The sequence below is a fragment of the Hypanus sabinus genome, chromosome 4 (genome assembly GCF_030144855.1).
Source record: "Hypanus sabinus isolate sHypSab1 chromosome 4, sHypSab1.hap1, whole genome shotgun sequence".
NCBI classification, from domain to species: domain Eukaryota; kingdom Metazoa; phylum Chordata; class Chondrichthyes; order Myliobatiformes; family Dasyatidae; genus Hypanus; species Hypanus sabinus.
Window position 1 is genome coordinate 168,942,615 of NC_082709.1, and position 23,468 is coordinate 168,966,082.

The window sequence follows — 23,468 nt, forward strand, 5'->3', positions numbered from 1 at the left end:
TCTCTCTCCCCCTCTCTCTCCCCAACTCTCTCTCCCCCTCTCTCTCCCCAACTCTCTCTCCCCTTCTGTCCCCCCTCTCTTCCCCCTCTGTCCCCCCTCTCTTCCCCCTCTGTCCCCCCTCTCTCTCCCCAACTCTCTCTCCCCCTCTCTCTCCCCAACTCTCTCTCCCCCTCTCTCTCCCCAACTCTCTCTCCCCTTCTGTCCCCCCTCTCTTCCCCCTCTGTCCCCCCTCTCTCTCCCCAACTCTCTCTCCCCCTCTCTCTCCCCAACTCTCTCTCTCCCTCTCTCTCCCCAACTCTCTCTCCCCTTCTGTCCCCCCTCTCTTCCCCCTCTGTCCCCCCTCTCTTCCCCCTCTGTCCCCCCCTCTCTCTCCCCAATTCTCTCTCCCCCTCTCTCTCCCCAACTCTCTCTCCCCCTCTCTCTCCCCAACTCTCTCTCCCCCTCTCTCTCCCCAACTCTCTCTCCCCAACTCTCTCTCCCCCTCTCTCTCCCCAACTCTCTCTCCCCCTCTCTCTCCCCCTCTCTCTCCCCCTCTCTCTCCCCCTCTCTCTCCCCCTCTCTCTCCCCAACTCTCTCCCCCTCTCTCTCCCCAACTCTCTCTCCCCCTCTCTCTCCCCCTCTCTCTCCCCCTCTCTCTCCCCCTCTCTCTCCCCAACTCTCTCTCCCCCTCTCTCTCCCCTTCTGTCCCCCCTCTCTTCCCCCTCTGTCCCCCCTCTCTCTCCCCAACTCTCTCCCCCTCTCTCTCCCCAACTCTCTCTCCCCCTCTCTCTCCCCCTCTCTCTCCCCCTCTCTCTCCCCCTCTCTCTCCCCCTCTCTCTCCCCCTCTCTCTCCCCAACTCTCTCTCCCCCTCTCTCTCCCCTTCTGTCCCCCCTCTCTTCCCCCTCTGTCCCCCCTCTCTCTCCCCACTCTCTCTCCCCCTCTCTCTCCCCAACTCTCTCTCCCCCTCTCTCTCCCCAACTCTCTCTCCCCTTCTGTCCCCCCTCTCTCTCCCCAACTCTCTCTCCCCCTCTCTCTCCCCAACTCTCTCTCCCCAACTCTCTCTCCCCAACTCTCTCTCCCCAACTCTCTCTCCCCAACTCTCTCTCCCCCTCTCTCTCCCCAACTCTCTCTCCTCAACTCTCTCTCCCCCTCTCTCTCCCCAACTCTCTCTCCCCCTCTCTCTCCCCAACTCTCTCTCCCCTCTCTCTCCCCAACTCTCTCTCCCCCTCTCTCTCCCCAACTCTCTCTCCCCCTCTCTCTCCCCAACTCTCTCTCCCCCTCTCTCTCCCCAACTCTCTCTCCCCCTCTCTCTCCCCAACTCCCTCTCCCCCTCTCTCTCCCCAACTCTCTCTCCCCCTCTCTCTCCCCAACTCTCTCTCCCCCTCTCTCTCCCCAACTCTCTCTCCCCTTCTGTCCCCCCTCTCTTCCCCCTCTGTCCCCCCTCTCTCTCCCCAACTCTCTCTCCCCAACTCTCTCTCCCCCTCTCTCTCCCCAACTCTCTCTCCCCAACTCTCTCTCCCCAACTCTCTCTCCCCAACTCTCTCTCCCCAACTCTCTCTCCCCAACTCTCTCTCCCCCTCTCTCTCCCCAACTCTCTCTCCCCAACTCTCTCTCCCCCTCTCTCTCCCCAACTCTCTCTCCCCCTCTCTCTCCCCAACTCTCTCTCCCCCTCTCTCTCCCCAACTCTCTCTCCCCCTCTCTCTCCCCCAACTCTCTCTCCCCCTCTCTCTCCCCCTCTCTCTCCCCAACTCTCTCTCCCCCTCTCTCTCCCCAACTCTCTCTCCCCCTCTCTCTCCCCAACTCTCTCTCCCCCTCTCTCTCCCCAACTCTCTCTCCCCCTCTCTCTCCCCAACTCTCTCTCCCCCTCTCTCTCCCCAACTCTCTCTCCCCCTCTCTCTCCCCAACTCTCTCTCCCCAACTCTCTCTCCCCAACTCTCTCTCCCCAACTCTCTCTCCCCAACTCTCTCTCCCCAACTCTCTCTCCCCAACTCTCTCTCCCCCTCTCTCTCCCCCTCTCTCTCCCCCCCTCTCTCTCCCCTGTCTCCTAACACCTCCTCCTATGTTTTATGGTCTTTCTTATAATCTGCTTAAGTAATTTTCTCCATTCCTACTCCCTACACTGAGTAGCCATCCTATCAGTTTGTCCATTGTAAGCAGGGGTACAATGGGCAGTACAGACTTGATGGATTGAAGGACCTGTTTTGTGCAGTATGACTCCAGTGCTCAACAACTTTGGGTGACGTGGCATCGCACCTATTAGAACTGCTGGCCTGCAGCTTCACGAGCTCAGATTTGAATGCAACCTTAGACGTAGTCTGTGTGGAGTTTGCATGATCTCCCTTTGGTTGTGTGGCTTCCACTGGGTTCCCTGGCTTTCATCCACATCCTAATCATGTGTGGATTGGGATATTAACTGGCTACTGTATGTCGATCAATGGTAGCATATTCAAGAGTTGATGGGAGCGTAATTAGTGTGGGGTGGTACAAATGGGTGCTGGTAGACAGCCCAAAATTGATGGACAGAAAATCCTACAAAAAAGTAGTGGACCAGTCCATCATGGGTAAAGCCCTCTCCAACACTGAGCACATCTATATGGAATGCTGTCAGACGAAGCCATCATCAGGGACCCCACCTACCCTGGATCAGGACTTTTCTCACTGTTGCCATTAGGAAGGAAATATAGGAGCCTCAGGAACAGTTATTGCCCCTCAACTATCAGGATAACTTCACTCAACTTCACTCACTCCATCACTGAACTGTTCCACAACATATGGACTCACTTTCAAGGACCCTTCATCTCACGTTCTCGACATTTATTGGTGTTTTATTTATTATCATTATTTCTTTCCTTTTGCTGTTAGTTGTCTTACGAATGCTGAAGTTGGTGCGGTCTTACATTGATTCTTTTGTGGTTATTATTCTATTATGGATTCATTGCGTATGTCTGCAAGAAAACAATTCTCAGGGTTGTATAAGTGAGATATATAGACTTTGATTATAAATTTAGTTTGAACTTTGATAGCCGTATCCTGTCATTGCACATGGAGAGGCTCTTTACAACCATGCAGTCTCTGGTATGAATCTTCTGTTGATGGTTCTCTCAGCTTTGGATGAAATATTATTTAGAGTTGGTAGTGATGGAGGGCCTGAGGTGAGTGAGGGTGAAAGAAATCCCAGGGTAAGTGAGGATCACACCAGAGAAGGAACAGGCCTGAGGTGGCAATAACTCAGGATGGGGAAGAAGGAACTTCTCAGCATAAGGACGTGCCCTGGGTGAAGGAAGGCCCAGCATCAAAAGTTTCTCCAGTTGTCTCCAGGTGCCAAAGTTCAAAGTTCATTTATTATCAAAGTATTTATGTGTTATACAGCCTTGAGATTCCTCTCCTTACAGGCAGCCACAAAACAAAGCAACCCAAAAGAACCCATTTTTAAAAAAGACTCTCAAACACCCAATTTGCAGAGAGAGGAAAAATAAATTGTGAAAAAAATAGCAAGTAGCATTCAGAATAAAAGTGAGTCCATAGACATGGTGCCTGGAGCAGATATGAAAGACCTGAACTTTACATTGAATTGTATAATTTATCATGGGTGCCATGGTATTGTAGTGGTTAGTGTGACATTATTACAGCTCAGGGCATTGGAATTCGGAGTTCAATCCCAGCATCCTCTGTAGGGAGTCTCTGTACGTCTTCCCCGTGGAATGCAGTGTTTCCCCCAGTGCTCCACTTCCTTCCCACAGGCCAAAGACGTACCAGGTTGGTTAACTGGTCATTGTAAATTGTCTTGTGATTAGGTTAGGGTTCAATCGGGGTTATTGGAGGTTGCTAAGCAGTGAGGCTTGATGGGTTGGAAGGATGTATTCCGCTCTGTATTTCTAAGCCAGGGGATCCCTACTTTCTTATATGCCTTGGACCAATACCATTAAACAAGAGGTCTGTAGATTGAAGGTTATAAAACCCTGCGATAAATAAATAAAAATTTATTTCCGAAAAAAGGTGAAATCAATGCTACCCAGGAGATGTAAATAGGTTTTATAAGCAATTCTTCAGTTAAAGAGGGGACAGTGGGGGAAAACTCTGCCTGCTCAAGACAGTTTTGTAGCATGTAATAACATGTTCTCAACTTCTCTCCACAATGAAGAGAACTTTACCAACAATTCAGAATGAAATTCAGCACAAAATTGCGGATACCAATAAGGAATTGCAGAGGCTTGGACGGAGAGTGCCTGTGGATGATGACGAAAAGATGTCCTTCCTCACTGATGTAAGTACAATTGTAATGTCCTGGTTCATATTTTTTCCTGTTATGCTGTATCTATTTCAGTTTGTGTTCCATGCGAGCTGCTGGTTTTCAGCTTATGTTTGGGTTACTGTTGAAGATAAGAGATGAGGAAAAACGTGTGTCATCCAATTAGGATGGTCAGATCATGGGGAGGTTTCTCTGGTGAGGGGCACTAAGAATGGGCTTGGTGCTTTTGGAGAGGAGATAAAGAGGGAGAACACCGAGGAGAACCAGTCGTAGCATACGATTGGTGGGACACCCGTTTGTTTGAGATGGTGCTTATACTTGGACCAAGGGCCTAGTGCATGAATGACAGAGAAGTTCAAGATGAGCTCCAACTTGTGTACATCTGACTGTTTAATTAAAACGGGCCCTTTTATTTTTGTTATTCTTTACTACCCCTTTATTAATTCCTTTAACCATATGCAATGTACTGTCTGGTGTTTCATGGAATTAATTTGTAATGGAGTAGCAAATGACACATCATCCACACAACACAAACAAAATGCTGGTGGAGCACAGCAGGCCAGGCAACATCTATAAGGAGAAGCTCTGTCGACGTTTCGGGCTGAGACCCTTCGTCAGGACTAACTGAAAGGAAAGATAGTAAGAGATTTGAAAGTAGTGGGGGAGGGGGAAATGTGAAATGATAGGAGAAGACTGGAGGGGGTGGGGTGAAGCTAAGAGCTGGAAAGGTGATTGGCGAAAGTGATACAGAGCTGGAGAAGGGAAAGGATCATGGGACGGGAGGCCTCAGGAGAAAGAAAGGGGGGGGGAGCACCAGGGGGAGATGGAGAACAGGCAGAGTGATGGCCAGAGAGAGAAAAAAAACAAACAACTAAATATGTCAGGGATGGGGTAAAAGGGGAGGATGGACATTAACAGAAGTTAGAGAAGTCAATGTTCATGCCATCAGGTTGGAAGCTACCCAGCCGGTATATAAGGTGTTGTTCCTCCAGCCTGAGTTTGGATTCATGTCTACTTTCAAAACACCTTATATACTGGCTGGGTAGCCTCCAACCTGTTGGCATGAACATTGACTTCTCTAACGTCAGTTAATGACCCTCCTCCCCTTCTTACCCCATCCCTGACATATTTAGTTGTTTGTTTTATTTTCTCTCTCTGCCCATCACTCTGCCTGTTCTCCATATCCCTCTGGTGCTCCCCCCCTCCTTACTTTCTCCTGAGGCCTCCCGTCTTATGATCCTTTCCCTTCTCCAGCTCTGTATCACTTTCGCCAATCACCTTTCCAGCTTTTAGCTTCATCCCACCACCACCGGTCTTTTCCTACCATTTTGCATTTCCCCTTCCCCCCACTACTTCCAAATCTCTTACCATCTTTCCTTTCAGTTAGTCCTGACAAAGGGTCTCATCCCGAAACATTGACAGTGCTTCTCCTTATAGATGCTGCCTGGCCTGCTGCGTTCCACCAGCATTTTGTGTGTGTTGTTTGAATTTCCAGCATCTGCAGATTTCCTCGTGTTTGCTCTTATCATCCACACAATCTGGGGTTTGGGGTGGGATCATGTGCACCTCAATCTCACGAGTTTAGCGGGGCCAGAGATTGTCTTTCCTTGAATTGTGCAGCAAGGAAACTGGGGTGTTTCACAATAGAGCACTCACTGAGGGATCTTTACCAAAAAAAGTTTAGCTTTATGACAAAAATGTTTGAGCCATTTTGATTTGATAGAAGTCAGGCTGACAGGAGAGCTAGGGAACAGAAGGCAATCATTCAGAACTTCTCTCAAGACTCAGCCTGTAGGCTCTCAGTGAGCTCATTTGTAATTTAATTTGTGATAAATTATTTTTGTCCCTAATGGACTAAGAGGCGTTATACTAACAATGTAATCTACACTGCTTGTTTTTCTTTTAGCATTGGGAAGAAGATGGTGGTTTTGTCAGATATTGTTCAATAATGAAATGAAGCAGAAGGTGCTGGAAAATTTCAGCTGGTCAGATAGCATCTGTGGATAAAGATACTGTTAATATATTTGGCCAAAGAGCCTTTTTCAGAGAACAAATATAGCTCTTCGTCTGCTTCCATAGATGCTGCCTGATCTGCTGAGTGTTATCAGCGTTTTCTGTTTTAATTTCAGATTTTCAGCATCCATAGTGCTTTGATTTTCAGTTATTGGAATTGGAGTAATTGGAATAGAGGTTTTCCAAAGCACCAGTGGTTGTGTTTGAGTAAATAGAGTGCAACTTGCTATCCGGGTCACAGAGACTGACTGGCTGAAGAGGAAGAGGCAGCCGAAAGAAATACTTCTATTCAGGAGGAATGTTGTAACTGGAATGCAGTACCAAGAATAGTAGCTCCATTTCCAAAGGGAAAGAGGATTCGAAGGAGCTTCAGAGGAAGGCTGGGAGGATTAGGACTATTTGGATGGATTCACCAATGGACCAACAATACAATATGGTGAAGTGGTGTTTTCAGTGCTGGAGAGTGCCATGATTTAATCCAAGTGGCAAAATGCAACAGACAGCATCTATAGAGAGGAATATACAGTCAACATTTGAGGCCGAGATTTTTCATCAGAGGTGCCTGTGATATTCTCTTCCACTGAAGTTCAGGGCAACCCTCTCTGACTGCTCCCCTCTGAGATCTCCACTAACTTCTCGAGGGGAGTTTAGTGAGATCCTTTCTCACTGCTGCCTCCCTCTACAATCTCTACTGTCGTCTCTCCAGGAGTTCATCGAGATCCTCTCTCCCTGCTTTCCTCAATGATGGCTTTTATCTTCTCTTCGATTGGAGTTCATTGAGACCCTCTCACTGCTCCCCCTCTGTGACTCCACTGCTCTCTGAATTATTTATTCACTTCCACAAATGCTGCCTGACCTCCCGAGTTCCTCTAACATTGTGTGTGTGTATGTGTGTGTGTGTGCGTGCTTAATACTGTGGATTTCCAGAATGTGTAAGATCTCTTGTGTTTGCGGCATAATCCAATGTTTGGTATAATAAGAACATGTAGTGGAGAAGTCTTTTAACAGGGTCATATTTGAAACTATCTCATTGACACCAGCTTTTTATTCCCCAAATGCAATTATAACGAAATGTGTATTCTCAAAGCCTATTTAAGACAGGCCTGGTAACACACCCATTATGTTAGCATTACCCTCACACATCTGTAATCCCACCCTGGTCAGTAGGTGTCACTAAGTCACTCCACTTCTGTTTTGTATATCGGCCAGCTCTCTATCATTTGGCCCAGATGAAGGGTCTCTGCTCTCCATTTCACTCCATAGTTGCTACCAACCCAGAGTTCTACCAATGCTTTGTTTTCCTGCAGATTCCAGCATCTGCAGTCTCTCTTGTGTTGTCAGATGCTGAATTTATCTTCACCACTTAACAACTTCAAGAGAAATACAGAACCAATATCCATATGTAGCCTTGTGTAAACTTAGAAGAATTCTTGACTTCATTAGCCAGCAGGGATGTGGACTGGTCATTTAGTTTAAGTGGAGCTGGCGATAAAAAAACATTCCAGAACCTGACACCAGCTACAACTTTGCCCCATTCTCGAGCATCAGCAAGGATCCAAACTCCAATCCTGGCTTCACTCACCCACCCCACTCACAGTCCGGCCTGCAGTTCTGCCAACAGTCTAAATCCTTGCTCTGGCCACACATCCTACTTCCACCCTGGACCACTGAATCACATTCCAGACGAATGGGTGAGCCAGAGGATAGACCATTTGCATTTCCAAACCATCAGATTAAAGCTTTGTTACAGACCCTGGCGCTTTCTGAAGGTAGGGATGCTCTCTGGTTAGGTCACATTTGGAGTACTGTGTGCAGTTCTGATCACCACTTTACAGGAAGGATGTGGGAGCATTGGAGAGGGTACTGATGTTCACCAGGATGTTTCCTGCCCTTGAGAGTATTAGCCATGAGGAGAAGTTGGAGAAACATTGATTATATGTTCTGCAGTGTCAGAGGCTGAGAGGCATCGTGACTGAAGATAAACAGTGAGAGGCATAGAAACAGGAGATGGCCTTTTTCCTCAAGGTGGAAATATCAGATACTAAGGGCATAACTTTACCATGAGAGTGGCAATGTTTAAAGATTTACGAGGGCAGGGTTTTTTTTTACACAGAGAGTGGTAGGTGCCCAGAGCAGGCTGTCTGTGTCAATGTTCAAGAGGGATTTAGACGGGCACATGGACAGACAGGGGATGAGTGGAAATAGGCTGTGTGCAGGCTGATGGTAGTTGCCTGTCACATTCACAGGTGACAAGAAACCTGTGTGAGAGAGTTTTCAAGTGGAAAATCCATGGCACTGGGGTGATTCCACTCTCTTGATCTCGGACGACCAGATCCACTGGTATGAATAGTCCTGACGACGCGTCTCAGCCCGAAACGTTGACTGCTCATTTCAACGGATTCTGCCCGACCTGCAGAGTTCATCCAGCTTGTTTGTACGTGTTGATTTGACCACAGCATCTGCAGTGTACTTTGTGTTTACACTGGAGTCTTTCTTGGCTGCAGTGGATGTCCGTGACTTCTGTGCCTCACTGTGCCCTTTGCTCTCCACAGAGCGTTGTAAATCCTGGCCTTTGGGTCTCAGTGTACTCAGTCTGCCATGCTGGAGCTGACTTTGCATTGTAGGGCAGGCATGTCTATATCTCACTGGGGTATAAGACCCCCCCCCCCCTGACTTACCCTCACCTGGTTTAGCTTGCCTTGTTGGAACACTGTACCAGGGTGTGACCACTCTCGCATGTCAATAACTACTAGGAGCCACAGGTGAGGGCTGGGTGTCCAGTGGGGAATGTGCAGCCCCAGAATGGACACATCAAGCCCCTTCACCAGAGGTGCTACCCTCCCTGAACACCCCATACAGCTCACGCAGGCTGATAGGATTAGTTTAAATCAGCATCAGTCAACATTGTTGCTCAAAAGGCAATTCCTATGTTCTATATATTCTGTGTTTTTGTTGAAATCTTGGTATTAATGTTAGCATTGTCACAGTGAAAAACTTGTCTTGCATACTGTGCAACAAACTCAAAATGCTGGAGGAATTCAGCAGATCAGGCAGATTCTATGGAGAGGAATAAACAGTCGACATTTCAGACTGTGACAAATCATCGGGACTTGGCCCAAAATGTGGACTATCCATTCCTTGCCGCAGAAGCTGCCTGACTTGCTGACTTCCTTCAGCATTTTGTGATCATTGCTCTGGATTTCCAGCATCCACAGAATCTCCTGTGTTTGTGTGCGTACAGTTTATATGGATTAAATTATTACACAGTGTATTGAGCTAAAATAAAACAGTAACAATGCAGAATAAAATGTGAAAGCTACTGAAAAAGTGCAATACAGGTGAATAATAAAGCGCAAGGCTTGAACTATTCTGAGTAGCTTGTCTGGATAGATCAGTGAAGACGTTTCCCCCAAGGTGGAAATTTAGAATCTGGGAATAAGAGGTTTCCTTTTAATACTGGGATAAAGAGGAATTCCTTCAGAAAGAGGATTATGAATCTTTGGAATTACCTACTCGATGAAGTGCTGAAAGTGTTGTCTTCCACTGCGATGACACTTCTCTCAAACAATTGTTGAGGGTAATGTAAGGGAGGCAGGGGTATGGTTATACTGGTTGATGGTGCAGTGGCTTCAACACTGGACTTTGAGGCCCGGGTTCGAATCTGACTGGCTCCTTGCACACCTTTCACCTGGGTTGATTGTTGAGCTTGCAACTTAACCTTATAAAAAAAAACAAATGCTAAGGAAACAGCAAAAAAAAATGCTGCCCTCTGCATGAAAAGGAACAAAAACAAAGTAAGGGGTGGAAACCTACTCGTAATTCACAGGCACCAACATTGAGTTGGGATTCATTTTAAGAGGCTGGTCTGATGTAATGACATGGAGTTTTACTTACTGCACTTCATGTTCTGTGCTTGGTTGACAAAATAGTCAGTTGTACTGGTTTGCATTAAACTTAAAATGTCTCTGTCATTTTATTTACGAAAACCTACAACAGGAATCACAAAATGCATGTAATGGGGACAATTGTTATAAAGGTGGCGAGGGAATGGAAAGTGCTGGTACAAGTGTGGTGCCCAAATGCATCTCTGAGAAATAACTTCTTGGATTATTTGCAGAAAATTAAAGACTACAGTGAGGATGTCGTTAACGTAACAAGCGGAGAGTACACAAAGGACTACAGTGATGACAATAGACTGTACAGCATGTCACGTAGGGTTTTCAGTGATTGGAATGATCTGCTTATTTTAGAGCAGGCTAAGTGTAAGTATTAAAACTGACTTCCATTCATATTGTAATGCGTTACACACTTGAAAGTGCTTACAGGAAGCTTCCCAAGTTTTCAGTGAACCCAAAGGCCAATGGGTTACTGTTATGGGTGTCATGGTAGCTAGAAGCTCGTGTAATATTTTACACCACCAGTGACGGGCTTCATTCTCTTCTGCTGACTGGAAGGAGATTGTACCGTCTCCCCTTGACCGCATGGGTTTCCACTGGGTGTTCTAGTTTCCTTTTATGTTCCAAAGATGTATGGATTTGCTTGTGGGAAGGGGCAAGAACAGAGGCCAGGCTCACCAAAGATTTTAAATTAAAAAAAAACAATAGTCAAAATATAAAAGTAAGTCGTAAAGAGGCTTTATTCTTCAATCTTCTGTCTTTCCAGCCGAAAAGGAAATGAAAGCTAAAGTAACAGAACACTTTGCAAAGTCCCGTGGGAGAGAATTACCTGGATTTACCAATTTCAAGACCTTTGAGTCACTCGCCAGGAATCTGATCCTGAAGATGCAACCTCACTCTTTAACCATGCTAAAAGAAATATCAGGTAATGCGTACAACTAACAAGCCATAACCATGAAGCAGAAAAGCTCTGAGCACTCAGGTACTGATGCCTTGCTTCGTTTGTACACTCAGTGGCCAGTTTACTAGGTACAAGAGGTACCTCATAAACTGGCTACTGAGTCAGTGTGTTCCTGAATGTTTGTGGTATTCAGCTGCTGTAGTGAATCCACCTGCACGGTTTGACATGTTGTGCATTCAGAGATGCTCTTCTGCACAACACTGTTGTAATGCATGATTATTTGAGTTACTGTCACTTTCCTGTCAGCTGGAACCGGTCTGGCCATTCTCCTCTGACACTAACAATCATTCCACAGTCACTTACTGAAGAATGACAATACACAATCATGAATCTTGTACTTGTTGCAAGAAGAGATTTCACAGAGGGAGCAAGGTTTTGATTGGCTAGAAGGAATACATGGTGGGGAACTGACCCCATTAGGTGATTGCTCAAGGACCAGGGGTGGAAGATCTCAGGTTAATGGGGAGAAAATTTAAGAGGCAATGTGAGGATTTTGAACTGTCAGTTACTCCTTAGAAAGAGAATTGGATGGTCAGCCGAGAGTGAATAATTCACAAGGATAGAACAAAAGAGTGGAGAAATTAAACAAAACTGATTGCCAGCATTAAGTTGAAAGGATGAATGACCTCTTTCTCAATGAATCATACATTATAGAAATGGACTGTGTTGGCCATCAAGAACCTCACCACAATAACATCTCTTTCCTGGACTATCACTGTAGATTTATATGTCACAGCATTTCAAGTCCTTGCTTGTCCTTGTTAAATATGGTGAGAGTACCTGCCCCCTGAAGGAGCAACAACTCATATTCCATCTGGGTAGCCTCCAAATCGACGGATTCAACATTAAGTTTTCTAACCAATACACACAAATGCTGGAGGAACTCAGCGGGCAAGGAAGCATCGGAATGAAAAGAGTACAATCAACGTTTCAGGCCAAGCCCCTCATCAAGACTGGAGAAACAAAGATGAGGAGTCAGGACAAGAAGGTCAGGGGAGGAGAGGAAGAAACACCAGGTGAAAGGTGAAACTGGGAGTGGGGCTGGGGTGAAGTAAAGAGCTGGGAAGTTGATTGGTGAAAGAGTAGTGAATCTGTGGAATGCTCTGTCACAGATTGCAGTGGAGGCCAAGTCCGTGGGTATATTTGAGGTGGAAGCCGATCATTTCTTGATCAGTCAGAGCATCAAATGATATGGTGAGAAGGTAGGTCTATGGGGTTGAGTGGGATCTGGGCTCAGCCATGACAGAATGGTGGAGCAGACTCAATAGACTGAATGCCTAATTCTGCTCCTGTGTATGATGGTCTTACGACTGGAGGAGGAGGAATCTGATGAGAGGAATTTCATCACTGAGCGTTAGTCTAGAGATAAATAAAAACAACACAGGATCATTCATTTGAACTGTAGAATTCTAAATGGCACAGTCTGAGCATTTGGAAGAGGATGGAAATCATATGCACAATAGGTTACACACACAAAATGCTGGTGGAACGTAGCAGGCCAGGTAGCATCTATTTCCTCCCTATAGATGCTGCCTGGCCTGCTGCATTCCACCAGCATTTTGTGTGTGTTTGAATTTCCAGCATCTGCAGATTTCCTTGAGTTAGTACAATAGGTTCTGCAGATGCTCGACATTTTGCACATGCAAATTGCTAGAAGAGCTCAGCAGCTCAGGCCCTGGAATTTCTCTAATCTCTGGTAATTTCTCTCTTTTCATTCCCCCTTCTCGCTCCATTCTTATCTCATCTTTCCTCATCTGCCCATCACCTCCCTCTGGTTCCCCTCCTCCCTCCCTTTCTCCCAGAGTCTACTGTCCTGCCCTATCTGATTACTTCTTCTTTACTCCTTTACTACTTCAAACTGCACACCACTGTTGTAACGCATTGTTATCTGAGTTACTGTCACCTCCCTGTCAGTTTCAGAGGACATTCTCCTCTGACCTCTCTCATTAAGGTATTTTTGTAAACTGATCTGCCACCCACTGGATGATTTTCTGTTTTTCACACCATTGTCTGAAAATGCTAAAGACTGCTGTGTGTGAAAACCCCAGGAGATCAGTAGTTTCATAACTACTCAAACCACCCTGTCTGGCACCAACAATCATTCCATGGTCAAAGTGACTTAGATCACATTTCTTCCCCATTCTGATGTTTGGTCTGAACAACAACTGAACCTCTTGACCATGTCTGCAAGCTTTATGCATTGAGCTGGCCGATTAGATATTTGCTTTAACGAGTAGGTGTCCAGGTGTTCCTAATAGAGTGGCCATTGAATGACAGTGCTTTTGCCTTATAAGCAGGATTTACTTGTGTCATTTAAAACACAATCAATACATTATAATTCTCTGATTGACTTCACTCTTATTTTCTCTACAGCCCAGGTCCAGAGAGTGCTTAAAAACATGACTTTGTGGCACTTTGAAGGTCTGCCGAACCTACTGAGATTGGTCCAGGTACGTGGATAGTTGACATCTGTTTTTCCATTAGTGAAGGGTTGGGAATGAGTGATGTGTCTGAAATCCATCAGAGGATGCTGAATCTGAAAAGCAGAATCTCCCAGGGAAAATGACTGGTAATATTTAGAAAGAATTGAGGAGCTCTAGAGGTTGAGATCGGTGATCTAATGGCATGAGTTCAAATCTCACCTCAGCTACTGGAGAACTGAATCTCAGCTAACTTAAACAAAATATGGAGTAATTAAAGAAAAGCAATCTAAGTAATAGCAACAATGAAACGCTTGGAAAACTGTAAAACTCTGTCTAGAGATGTGCCACAAGTATTGATTCTGAGTCCACTGTTATGGATTTGGATGAGAATGTAGTTGACATGCTTAGTAAATTTTTAAATGACACAGAACAAATAGTACAAACAAGAGGTGCTGGAAAGCCGAGTAACACACACACACAAAATGCTGGAGGAACTCCGCAGGCCAGGCAGCATCAATGGAGAAGAGCAAACAGTTTACATTTCAGGCCGAGACCCTTCATCGCGACTGAAAAAATTGGTATTATAATAGATAGTGACGGTTATGTAAGGTACAGCTGTCTTTTGATCAACTGGGAAAGTGGGCCAAGGAATGGCAGGTGGAATTTAACTCGGGTGTGAAGTGTTACATTTTGGCTGTGTTTGACCCATCTCCCTCAAATCTATGTGCCTGTCCAATTATCTTTGAAATATTGCAATTTTATCGACCTCTACTAATTCCTCTGGCAGCTCGTTCCATATGTTCTTCAGTTTGCAACTAGAGTAACTCAAAAGACCAGTTGTAGTTTTTGAGAGAAAAGTCTTGCTAGGTATAGTTTAATGAGATTATGTGAATAATGCACTTTGAAAGTGTGTGTGGGAAGGCAATATCATCGAAGGGGACAGAAAACCAACTATCAAATACCTACCAAGCATTGAAAGGCATAGATGTTGTGGATGTGGAAGTCTAGGACCAGAAGGCATAGCCTCAGAATAGGGCATCCCTTTAGAACATAGAACATAGAATAGTACAGCACATTACAGGCCCTTCAGCCCACAATGCTGTGCCGACCCTCAACCCTGTCTCCCATATAACCCCCACCTTAAATTCCTCCATATACCTGTCTAGTAATCTCTTAAACTTCACTAGTGTATCTGCTTCCACCGACTCAGGCAGTGCATTCCACGCATCAGCCACTCTGAGTAAAAAACCTTCCTCTAATATCCCCCTTGAACTTCCCTCCCCTTACCTTAATGCCATGACCTCTTGTACTGAGCAGTGGTGCCCTGGGGAGGAGGCACTTAGAACGGAGATAATGAGGTTTTTTTAGCCAGAAGTTGGTAAATCTCTGGAATTCATCATTGCAAGTAGCTGTGAAGGACAGGTGACTGGGTATATTTAAAGTGGAGGTTGCTAGGTTCTTGATTAGCAAGGATGCCAATGGTTATGGAGGGAAAGCAGGAAACTGGGGTCGAAAAGGAAGAATAAATCAGTAATGAATGACATAGCAGACATGATGGGCTGAATAGCTTTCTTCTCATAAATCTTATGGTACTTTTAATATGAAATGAAATAAGTTATGAAAATACACTGCTACGTACCTTTTCCCCTGTAACTGGTAATGCAGAATCCCCATTCCTATCACTGAGAAAGTAGTGATCTGAAGCCATGCTAGCTTGGTGAGGTCTGGGAGAAGCAACAGATAATGAAGGGGAATCCCAGCATGGTCACACTCTGCTGTTGATCTCCACACGGCCCACCAATGGAGAGTGATATGCACCAACATCTCACTCAGTATACCCTGGGTAGAAGCAACTCTCTCCAAGTCCGGGACTAACTTGAGTGGGAGTGAATAACACTGGCAGTGGTCTTTGACCCATAGCCAAGTCTGGCATTGACGCAAATCATCTGTAAAGTCCTAGCAAAGTACAGGTTGGGTATCCCTTATGTGAAATCCCAAATCCAAAAACCTCTAAAATCCAAAGTTGTTTTGAGTGCTGACATGATGTCACAAATGGTAAATTCCTCAAGGCGCTGAAAAGGTTCCCAGACATTGTGCAGATATTTGCACACCACAGACAGCTCTGAAAAGGGACCTCCAGTTGTAATGAACAGAACATAATGAAAAATAGAAAAACGCTGAATAAAGTGAAAAATGAAGACCTCAACTATGTATTGAAAGAATGGATTCATTAGCGTCAGAGTGAACATCTGCTGATCATGAAAGAAGCAAATTTCTTTCATGGCAAACTGAAAATTGAAAGTAATTGTGAATATTCAACAAGCTGTTTACAGAAATTTAAGAAAAGGCACAGTATTGACTGTTTAAAGATTTGTGGTGATAAAATGTATGTTGATGATGAAACAGCAGAGAAATTTATTGATCAGATAGCCGCTGATGAAAATCTAACGCTGCAGCAGGACATGTATGATGAACAAGTGTAAGACAAAGACTGCTTAATAGTAGCACATAAATTCAGAGTTGGAAATTATGGCGGTCCCAAGATATTCAATTATATATTCCAAAATTCAAAACAATAATCTAAAATCCTGAAAACTTCTGGCCCAAGCATTTTGGATAAGGGGTACTCAACCTATATTTACAAACAACCTGTCTTCTGCAGAAAATGATCGATGATATTCAGGAGGAACAGGAAATGGAAGCGGAGAAAATGCTGAATACTTTGTTCAAAATGGAAAGCCTGATCTACACTCAGGACTTAATTTACTGCAAAAAGCTGAAGTGGGTTCAGGACACATATGAAGAATCAGATGAAGAAGAAGAAACCTCAGAGAATGTTGTTAAAAACACACAAATGGCCGGATTGTCAGCACATTTGAAGGCCTATTATAAGGTGAGTTAGCCAACTAATACAACTAGACTTTTAACAATATACTTAACGCTACTCCCTTCAGTAGGTCTAGATTGATTGGTCTGCATGTACACAGCATTGTGAACAGGAGGAGGGCAAAGGTCACCACAGCCTAAGGGTACTGAGCAGCAAGTGCTTCCAGGAACAAAATAAACTGGTATTAAAGACCAAAGATGCCCAAGTTATTTTTAGCAGAAACCTCTTCACCCATCCGAATTGTGTGGTTGGATTGTTGCTGAGAATGTTTATGAGACGCTGTTCTGATTCAATGGTTCAGTTTAATATCAGAGAATGTATACAATATACAGGCTGAAATTCTTACTCTTCACAGACATCCACAGAACAGAAAAAACACCCAAAGAATGAATGGCAGAAAATGTTAGAACTGCAAAGCCCAATCCCCCCCTCCCGTTCACAGGCAACAGCAAAAGCATCAACTCTCCCCCTTCCCCCCACTTGGTCCAGCAAAAGCATCAAATCCCCCCACCACCTACCATACAATCAGAAGCAAGCCCCCAGAAACCACGATCTGGAGTTCGTCAGGAACTACGTCCATCGCAACATTTCAACATCTCAGACAGGCTCTGCCCCTCACTAGCAAGTGGCAGAGATTTATTGTTCCTGCAACAACAAGAGGGGAGACAATCAGCTCTCTGTTTCAATGTTACAATCTGCCATGTTGCCTGTCCGAGTTCCCCGACTTGAGGATCACTCTTACTCCCCATCAAGAGAAAGAGAGAGATTGAGTGATGGGGTCTTCAGGTTGTCCACAGGGCTACACTCCAAAGGCACACATCTTCCAGGCCACACCTGAAGATATGGAAATACCAGGCCACACAGTGAGTCTGAAAACAGGAATTCACTGTGCGTGGAAAACCATAGTCTGAGCTAAAGCTGTAGACCAAGGACTCCGACAGGACCCCAGACACATTGAGAAGAAAAGAGAGACCTAAAAAAAAGAGGAAAAATAACCCTTTTTACAGACAAACTGGAAAATGTTCACTTGAGTCTGCAAAAAATCCTCTGCTACCAGGAAATAAGACTCTGATAAACCTGGTTAATATAGTACAGTGTATTGTCTCTCTTACCTTTTCCTTAGTACGTCATAATACCACAACGTTGTACACCCAAAATACAGAAGGTACTTCAAAAGGGTGGCTTGGTAGCCTAGCAGTTCGTGCTTTACAGCACCATTGATCACTAATCTGGGTTTGATTTCCACTGCTGCCAGTGAGGAGTTTGTACATTCTCCCTGTGACAGTGGGGGATTCCTCTCGGTGTGCAGACCGTTAAGGTTAGTGAGTTGGGGACATGCTTTGTTGGCACCAGAAGCAAGGCCACACTTGAGACTAACCTCAGCACACTCCTTGGACTGCAGGCATTTCACTGCATGTTTTGATGTTTCCATGCACATATGACAAATAAAGCTAAAAATTCAATCTTTAAAAGCCTCAACCCTCACTTGCAGCAAAGACTCGCAGAAGGTTGATGATGGATCCACTTTATATTTCAGATTGCTTTGAAACGACTGGCTGATATAGTGCCAATGGCCATTAACTTTCACCTGCTGCAAGAGTTCGCAGACAAGCTGCAACATAAAATGTTGCTGTTGCTGCAGCACAGGAATCAGATTGAGATATTGCTGATGGAAGAGGCGGGTATCTTCGAGAAGCGCCAGTTCCTCTCCAACCGCCTGAAGAGACTGAAAAGAGCTAGTGAGGCCTTGACCATGCATTAACAGGAAATATCCTGCTGTTAGATAGAGTGAACATTAAATAAACTAGTGAATGAATAGCAATAGCTGTTGATAGCCCATGTATGTGGAAAGAAGCTGAATATAGTTAAAACATTATGAAAAATTTCCACTGGGTTCAGTAGTTTCCATTTAGGTTTTGGTATAGGTTCAATGTAGGAATTTTCTATTATGCAAAAATTGCAAACAGAACAATATTTTACCTCTAGCCACCAACTTCTTGTAGGTGAGCAATGCAAATGTTCTGGTATTTTTAAACTATGTTCTCTTCGAAATCTATATTTAGTGATTGCAATATATATTCAGTATGAATTTGGTCCCAGTGAACAGCCTCACAGGGCTGTGCTGTGGTAATGAGACCTTCCACTAATGCATTAAATTGAACTGCATTTAATGTTTCTATGATTCAATAAAAGACTATTTCATTAATGTGTCTATTATCCCATTTTTATTCTACTGAATTAATAGTCAGCACTTGTTTTTTTCTCACCTTTCCTGATGCTCTGACCAAGCTTAATCCCATCTCCTCCTCAGACCCGCTCTGCGTTTACATGTTTTGAGAGTTAATGACGTCGCGAAACACTGAAATACTTCAGTCTATTGGAAGGTAGAAGTGTTAATAATCATTTAAGTGAAGAGTTACAGTACAATCCCAACTGTTCACAGATGCGCAGGGAGTAGGACTACAGCTAGGTGGTTACTGGTGTCAGAAGCAAATCCATACTTGAGACTGACCCCAGCAGAATCCTTGGACTGCAGGCATTTCACTGCATGTTTTGATGTTTTCATGCACATATGACAAATAGAGTTAAAAATTCAATCTTTAAAAGCCTCAGTCCTCACTCGCTTACCAGAATAAACATTTGATAGAATGATTTGTATTAAAGAGACTTGCATCAAAGCCCAAAACCATATTTCTCCTGACTTTTTATTGATGATTACTGAGAGAAAACGGTGATTTTGCCACAAGACCTGAGCATGCCATATTTAACTTAGAAAAAAGTAGCTGGCTCTCACAATATTTTAAATTAATTTTTACAGTATTATGATGTGTTTGCAATGAGCTCTTCAGACCTTTTCAGGGAGCAGGAGAGTGAGGGGCTCTGATTTTTTTTAAAGTACTCGAATTGGATAATTGTTGTTTAATAAGAGTTATTAATTGTTTAGGGCTCCTTGCATTTTTCTCAAGCAACCTCTCTTTTGTGATGCTGTCTCCTAGTGTTTTCTGTTTTCACTTGTTAAGATTATGTCGATAGGCTCGGATTCCATATTACTTAAGTGGACGCCTGGTGAGCACTAATTGTGGGGTCCTAGTTTTGAGAATGTTATGCCTTGCAGTGTCGAGACACTAATGTTCCGTTGGAATTCTTATAAATAAACTCTGGTCATCATCTCTACATCAGAGTTTGTCTTTCCTCTGCACTTGGGTTCTGACATTGTCAGCACACATCGTGGCAATGTTAAACCCCAATTTATCATTAATTTTGAATCCACAGCTGGTCCTACACAGCAATGTTTTGGAACATACCTTTGACAATTTCTTCCACCTCAGCTGCACTGCTGAGTTCCTTTGAATAATCTCTGTAGCTGATTTTCCCCTTCAAAACATTCTCCTTTTTAACTCTTTTTAGCTTCAGTTCCAGTGGGCATCTGGTTACAATTCCTGTCACAAGGAAAATATTGTTGGATATCAATTAGGACCAAAAATTTATTTTGAAGGTAATGTTTTTGAGTCATGTGTGTAACATGGAACCAGCAGCAATGGATCTGGAATAGAGTCAAGGAATTATTGCAAAATAACTAAGTTTATTAACGCTCAAGCAGAAACATAGAAAATTAAACAAGCAACTAACTTAAAACAATGTTAACAGTGCTATGCGTCTATAGCTCCAAGATTGTTAAACTTAGAAACGATTCTTACCAGGGTCTTACTGGAGCACAGTCTCAGAATGTCAGTTCAGAAATTTTCAAGGGATTCACGAGGGTATTGATAGGAGAGACTTATAGTTTCAAAGTGTAGCGAAGTGATGATCTTGAAGACGGAGATTCAAAATACAGTGAAGATGTGAGTCTCACAGAGATACGCCGGAACAGCCACCATACCTTTCCGAAGGCGATTCAGCAGAGACACTGTACCTCTCAAGCTCTGATATCACACAGTGGCCACTGTCCCTTTACAGTGGAAGCGGGTTCACGATGCAGTCTGTTTCAAAGAGTCCACAAAATGTGAGAATTTCACCACGTAACTGACAGAAGTCCCTTTTCCAGGACTGGTCACTGCACACCCGAGACTTTGCAGGGGTCACCAAAGTGGGTGCCGGAATTCCACGTTTAGATTATGAAATGTCAGTCACTTCTGAAGAGCACAGCGTTATCAACTACCCAGTCCCTCTTGGGTTCGATCGAAGCTTGCACTCTTCACCCTCACTAATGACTCTCCACCAAAGTGGGTCTGTCCCAAAGTGTGCCTCTCAACGTGTGTCTCTGGAGTAATCTGCGCGGTTGCTTTTATACTGTTGGGGAAGGTCATCGCATGACACTACGAGAAACAAAGTCACAGATTCACAGTACATCACCTACTGTTCCAAGTATTAATACCTGGGTACACAACACACAGTTTCCCAGTACATCACCTACTGTTCCAACTATTAATACCTGGGTACACAACACACAGATTCCCAGTACATCACCTACTGTTCCAAGTATTAATACCTGAGTACACAACACACAGATTCCCAGTACATCACCTACTGTTCCAAGTATTAATACCTGGGTACACAACACACAGTTTCCCAGTACATCACCTACTGTTCCAACTATTAATACCTGGGTACACAACACACAGATTCCCAGTACATCACCTACTGTTCCAACTATTAATACCTGGGTACACAACACACAGATTCCCAGTACATCACCTACTGTTCCAAGTATTAATACCTGAGTACACAACACACAGATTCCCAGTACATCACCTACTGTTCCAAGTATTAATACCTGGGTACACAACACACAGTTTCCCAGTACATCACCTACTGTTCCAACTATTAATACCTGGGTACACAACACACAGATTCCCAGTACATCACCTACTGTTTCAAGTATTAATACCTGAGTACACAACACACAGATTCCCAGTACATCACCTACTGTTCCAACTATTAATACCTGGGTACACAACACACAGATTCCCAGTACATCACCTACTGTTCCAACTATTAATACCTGAGTACACAACACACAGATTCCCAGTACATCACCTACTGTTCCAACTATTAATAACTGAGTACACAACACACAGATTCCCAGTACATCACCTACTGTTCCAACTATTAATACCTGGGTACACAACACACAGATTCCCAGTACATCACCTACTGTTTCAAGTATTAATACCTGAGTACACAACACACAGATTCCCAGTACATCACCTACTGTTCCAACTATTAATACCTGAGTACACAACACACAGATTCCCAGTACATTACGTACCTTGCCAGGTGTTGAAACTGTGGTTCATAACAGGTGAAAACAAATCAGCACAACAAATAATCATCAATGGAATACGATTTACTTTTAAAAGACTATCTTAACTGAAAAATGAATTAAGATGAGAGAAGATATTGATAGTGTCATTCAGTTGAGCTTTTAAACAACATTAAAGTCTAGAATCAAAATGGTGACCATTTAACTACTGAATGTTTACAGCTGGGAATGGAAATCATCTATCCTTTCTCAGTCTTATGTTTATGTGACCCCAGAAACACCAGAATGTTTGAACATTAGCAGAAAATGTCTGATAAACCAGTTATGTGCCATGGTTGCCGTCGAGGTCTACGTTCCCAGAATAAACGAAAATCTTGATTGACAGAGATACTGGCCAATCAGATCTACTCTGGCTAGTCGTAGTATTCTCATTAAACAAGCCCTTTGTAAATCTACCTGCTACTCAACTGATAAAACCTACAGACACACCGCTTATTTACTTATTATATGAACTTCCATTATTTGTAACGATTACCTTAAAAATCTCCTTCCATTTAACCTCATCTTCTTCTATTGACACTCTTAGTAATATAAAGGAGTATTAGACAGAAGGACTGAAGTATTTTTCCACTTAGAGCAATGGCAGCAGCTTCAGCAATTGAGTTAGTTCAATAAGGAAATGTAATTCAGTACATGTTTACTCCTAAATGTTTATTAGGAGGACAATTGCCCGGAACACAGGAAGAAGGAACTTGTTTTGAATAGCAGGGCCAACACTACAGTTGCTGCTTCATGTTCCAATGAAGTTATTGAGTAGAGCACACAATGAGAGTCTGATGCAATGTTGCTAAGTGAGAGCAAACACATAAAACATGTTTCTCCCTAGAAACATTTACAGAATCAAATTATACCCAATTAAATCCCAGTTTTGATTACATCACTAATCGTTAAGCCACTTACCTTCAGTTCTAGATATGTTTGAAAATCTATGTGAGAAGGCATTGGCTACTATTGAGCTAGTAGTAACACAGTGATGGGTGGTTGAATATATTAATGATTGTCAATCTTTCCTTTGAAAGACTATCTCTGCTATAATTCATTAATGTCTAATAATCTGATCCTAGAACCATGTGTTTATTGTCAAAGACCTGTCCAGGGCTTCTTTTGTTTCTGTGCTCTTTCTTTTCACTCTTGAGGGAAAGGTGCTTTTCTTCAAAGACACTTTCCACTTGATGGAAGATTAGCCACCAGTAAGACGAGAGAAGGCCAGCTGTTCCCATCTTGTGACATCCAAGCCTGTTTTGATGAGATATTCCTTGAAAGTTTTAAAAGGTTCAAAGGTTCATTTTGTTGTAAAAGTACGCATGTAAAATACAACTCTGATATTTGTCTTCTCCAGATAGCCATAAAATACTCAAAAAACTATGGGAGTCATTGAAAGAAAAGGCATGACCTATGCATTTGCAGCACCATCCTTAACTGCTACAGGATTTCTGACTATGAGTAGGGCATCTATGTACAACAAATAAATCTACAGACAAACAGTTAATGATCGACTCCAACAGTCTCTTACCACTCCCTCTGGGAAGGGACACTCCAGAGAGGGCCTCCAAGACGGAGCTCTTCCCAGAGCTCTGATCGCCAATCAGTGTGATGGCTGGAAGCCCCAGGTCTTTGTCCACACCAAATCCTCTCAACGAGTCGATGAGATCAATGCATGGCCGTACCTCTTGTTCATATTGACTGGACAATGGAGTATCCATTGCCTAAAGAGAGAGGGAGAGAGAGGGAGGTAA

At 43.9% G+C, this 23,468-nt stretch overlaps 1 protein-coding gene across 2 annotated transcripts in view; it reads left to right on the forward strand.

Annotated features, from left to right (window-relative positions):
* Positions 1–19,483, forward strand: part of LOC132393476 (interferon-induced GTP-binding protein Mx-like) — a 52,546-nt gene extending 33,063 nt beyond the window's left edge. For both annotated transcript variants that reach the window (XM_059968754.1, XM_059968755.1), the window contains exons 10-15: positions 4,122–4,244; positions 10,360–10,504; positions 10,905–11,063; positions 13,473–13,549; positions 16,185–16,415; positions 17,947–19,483. In XM_059968754.1, the coding sequence (XP_059824737.1) occupies positions 4,122–4,244; positions 10,360–10,504; positions 10,905–11,063; positions 13,473–13,549; positions 16,185–16,415; positions 17,947–18,171 (960 nt within the window). In that variant the 3' untranslated portion in view covers positions 18,172–19,483. The remainder of the gene's footprint in view (positions 1–4,121; positions 4,245–10,359; positions 10,505–10,904; positions 11,064–13,472; positions 13,550–16,184; positions 16,416–17,946) is intronic.
* Positions 19,484–23,468: the final 3,985 nt, after the last annotated feature.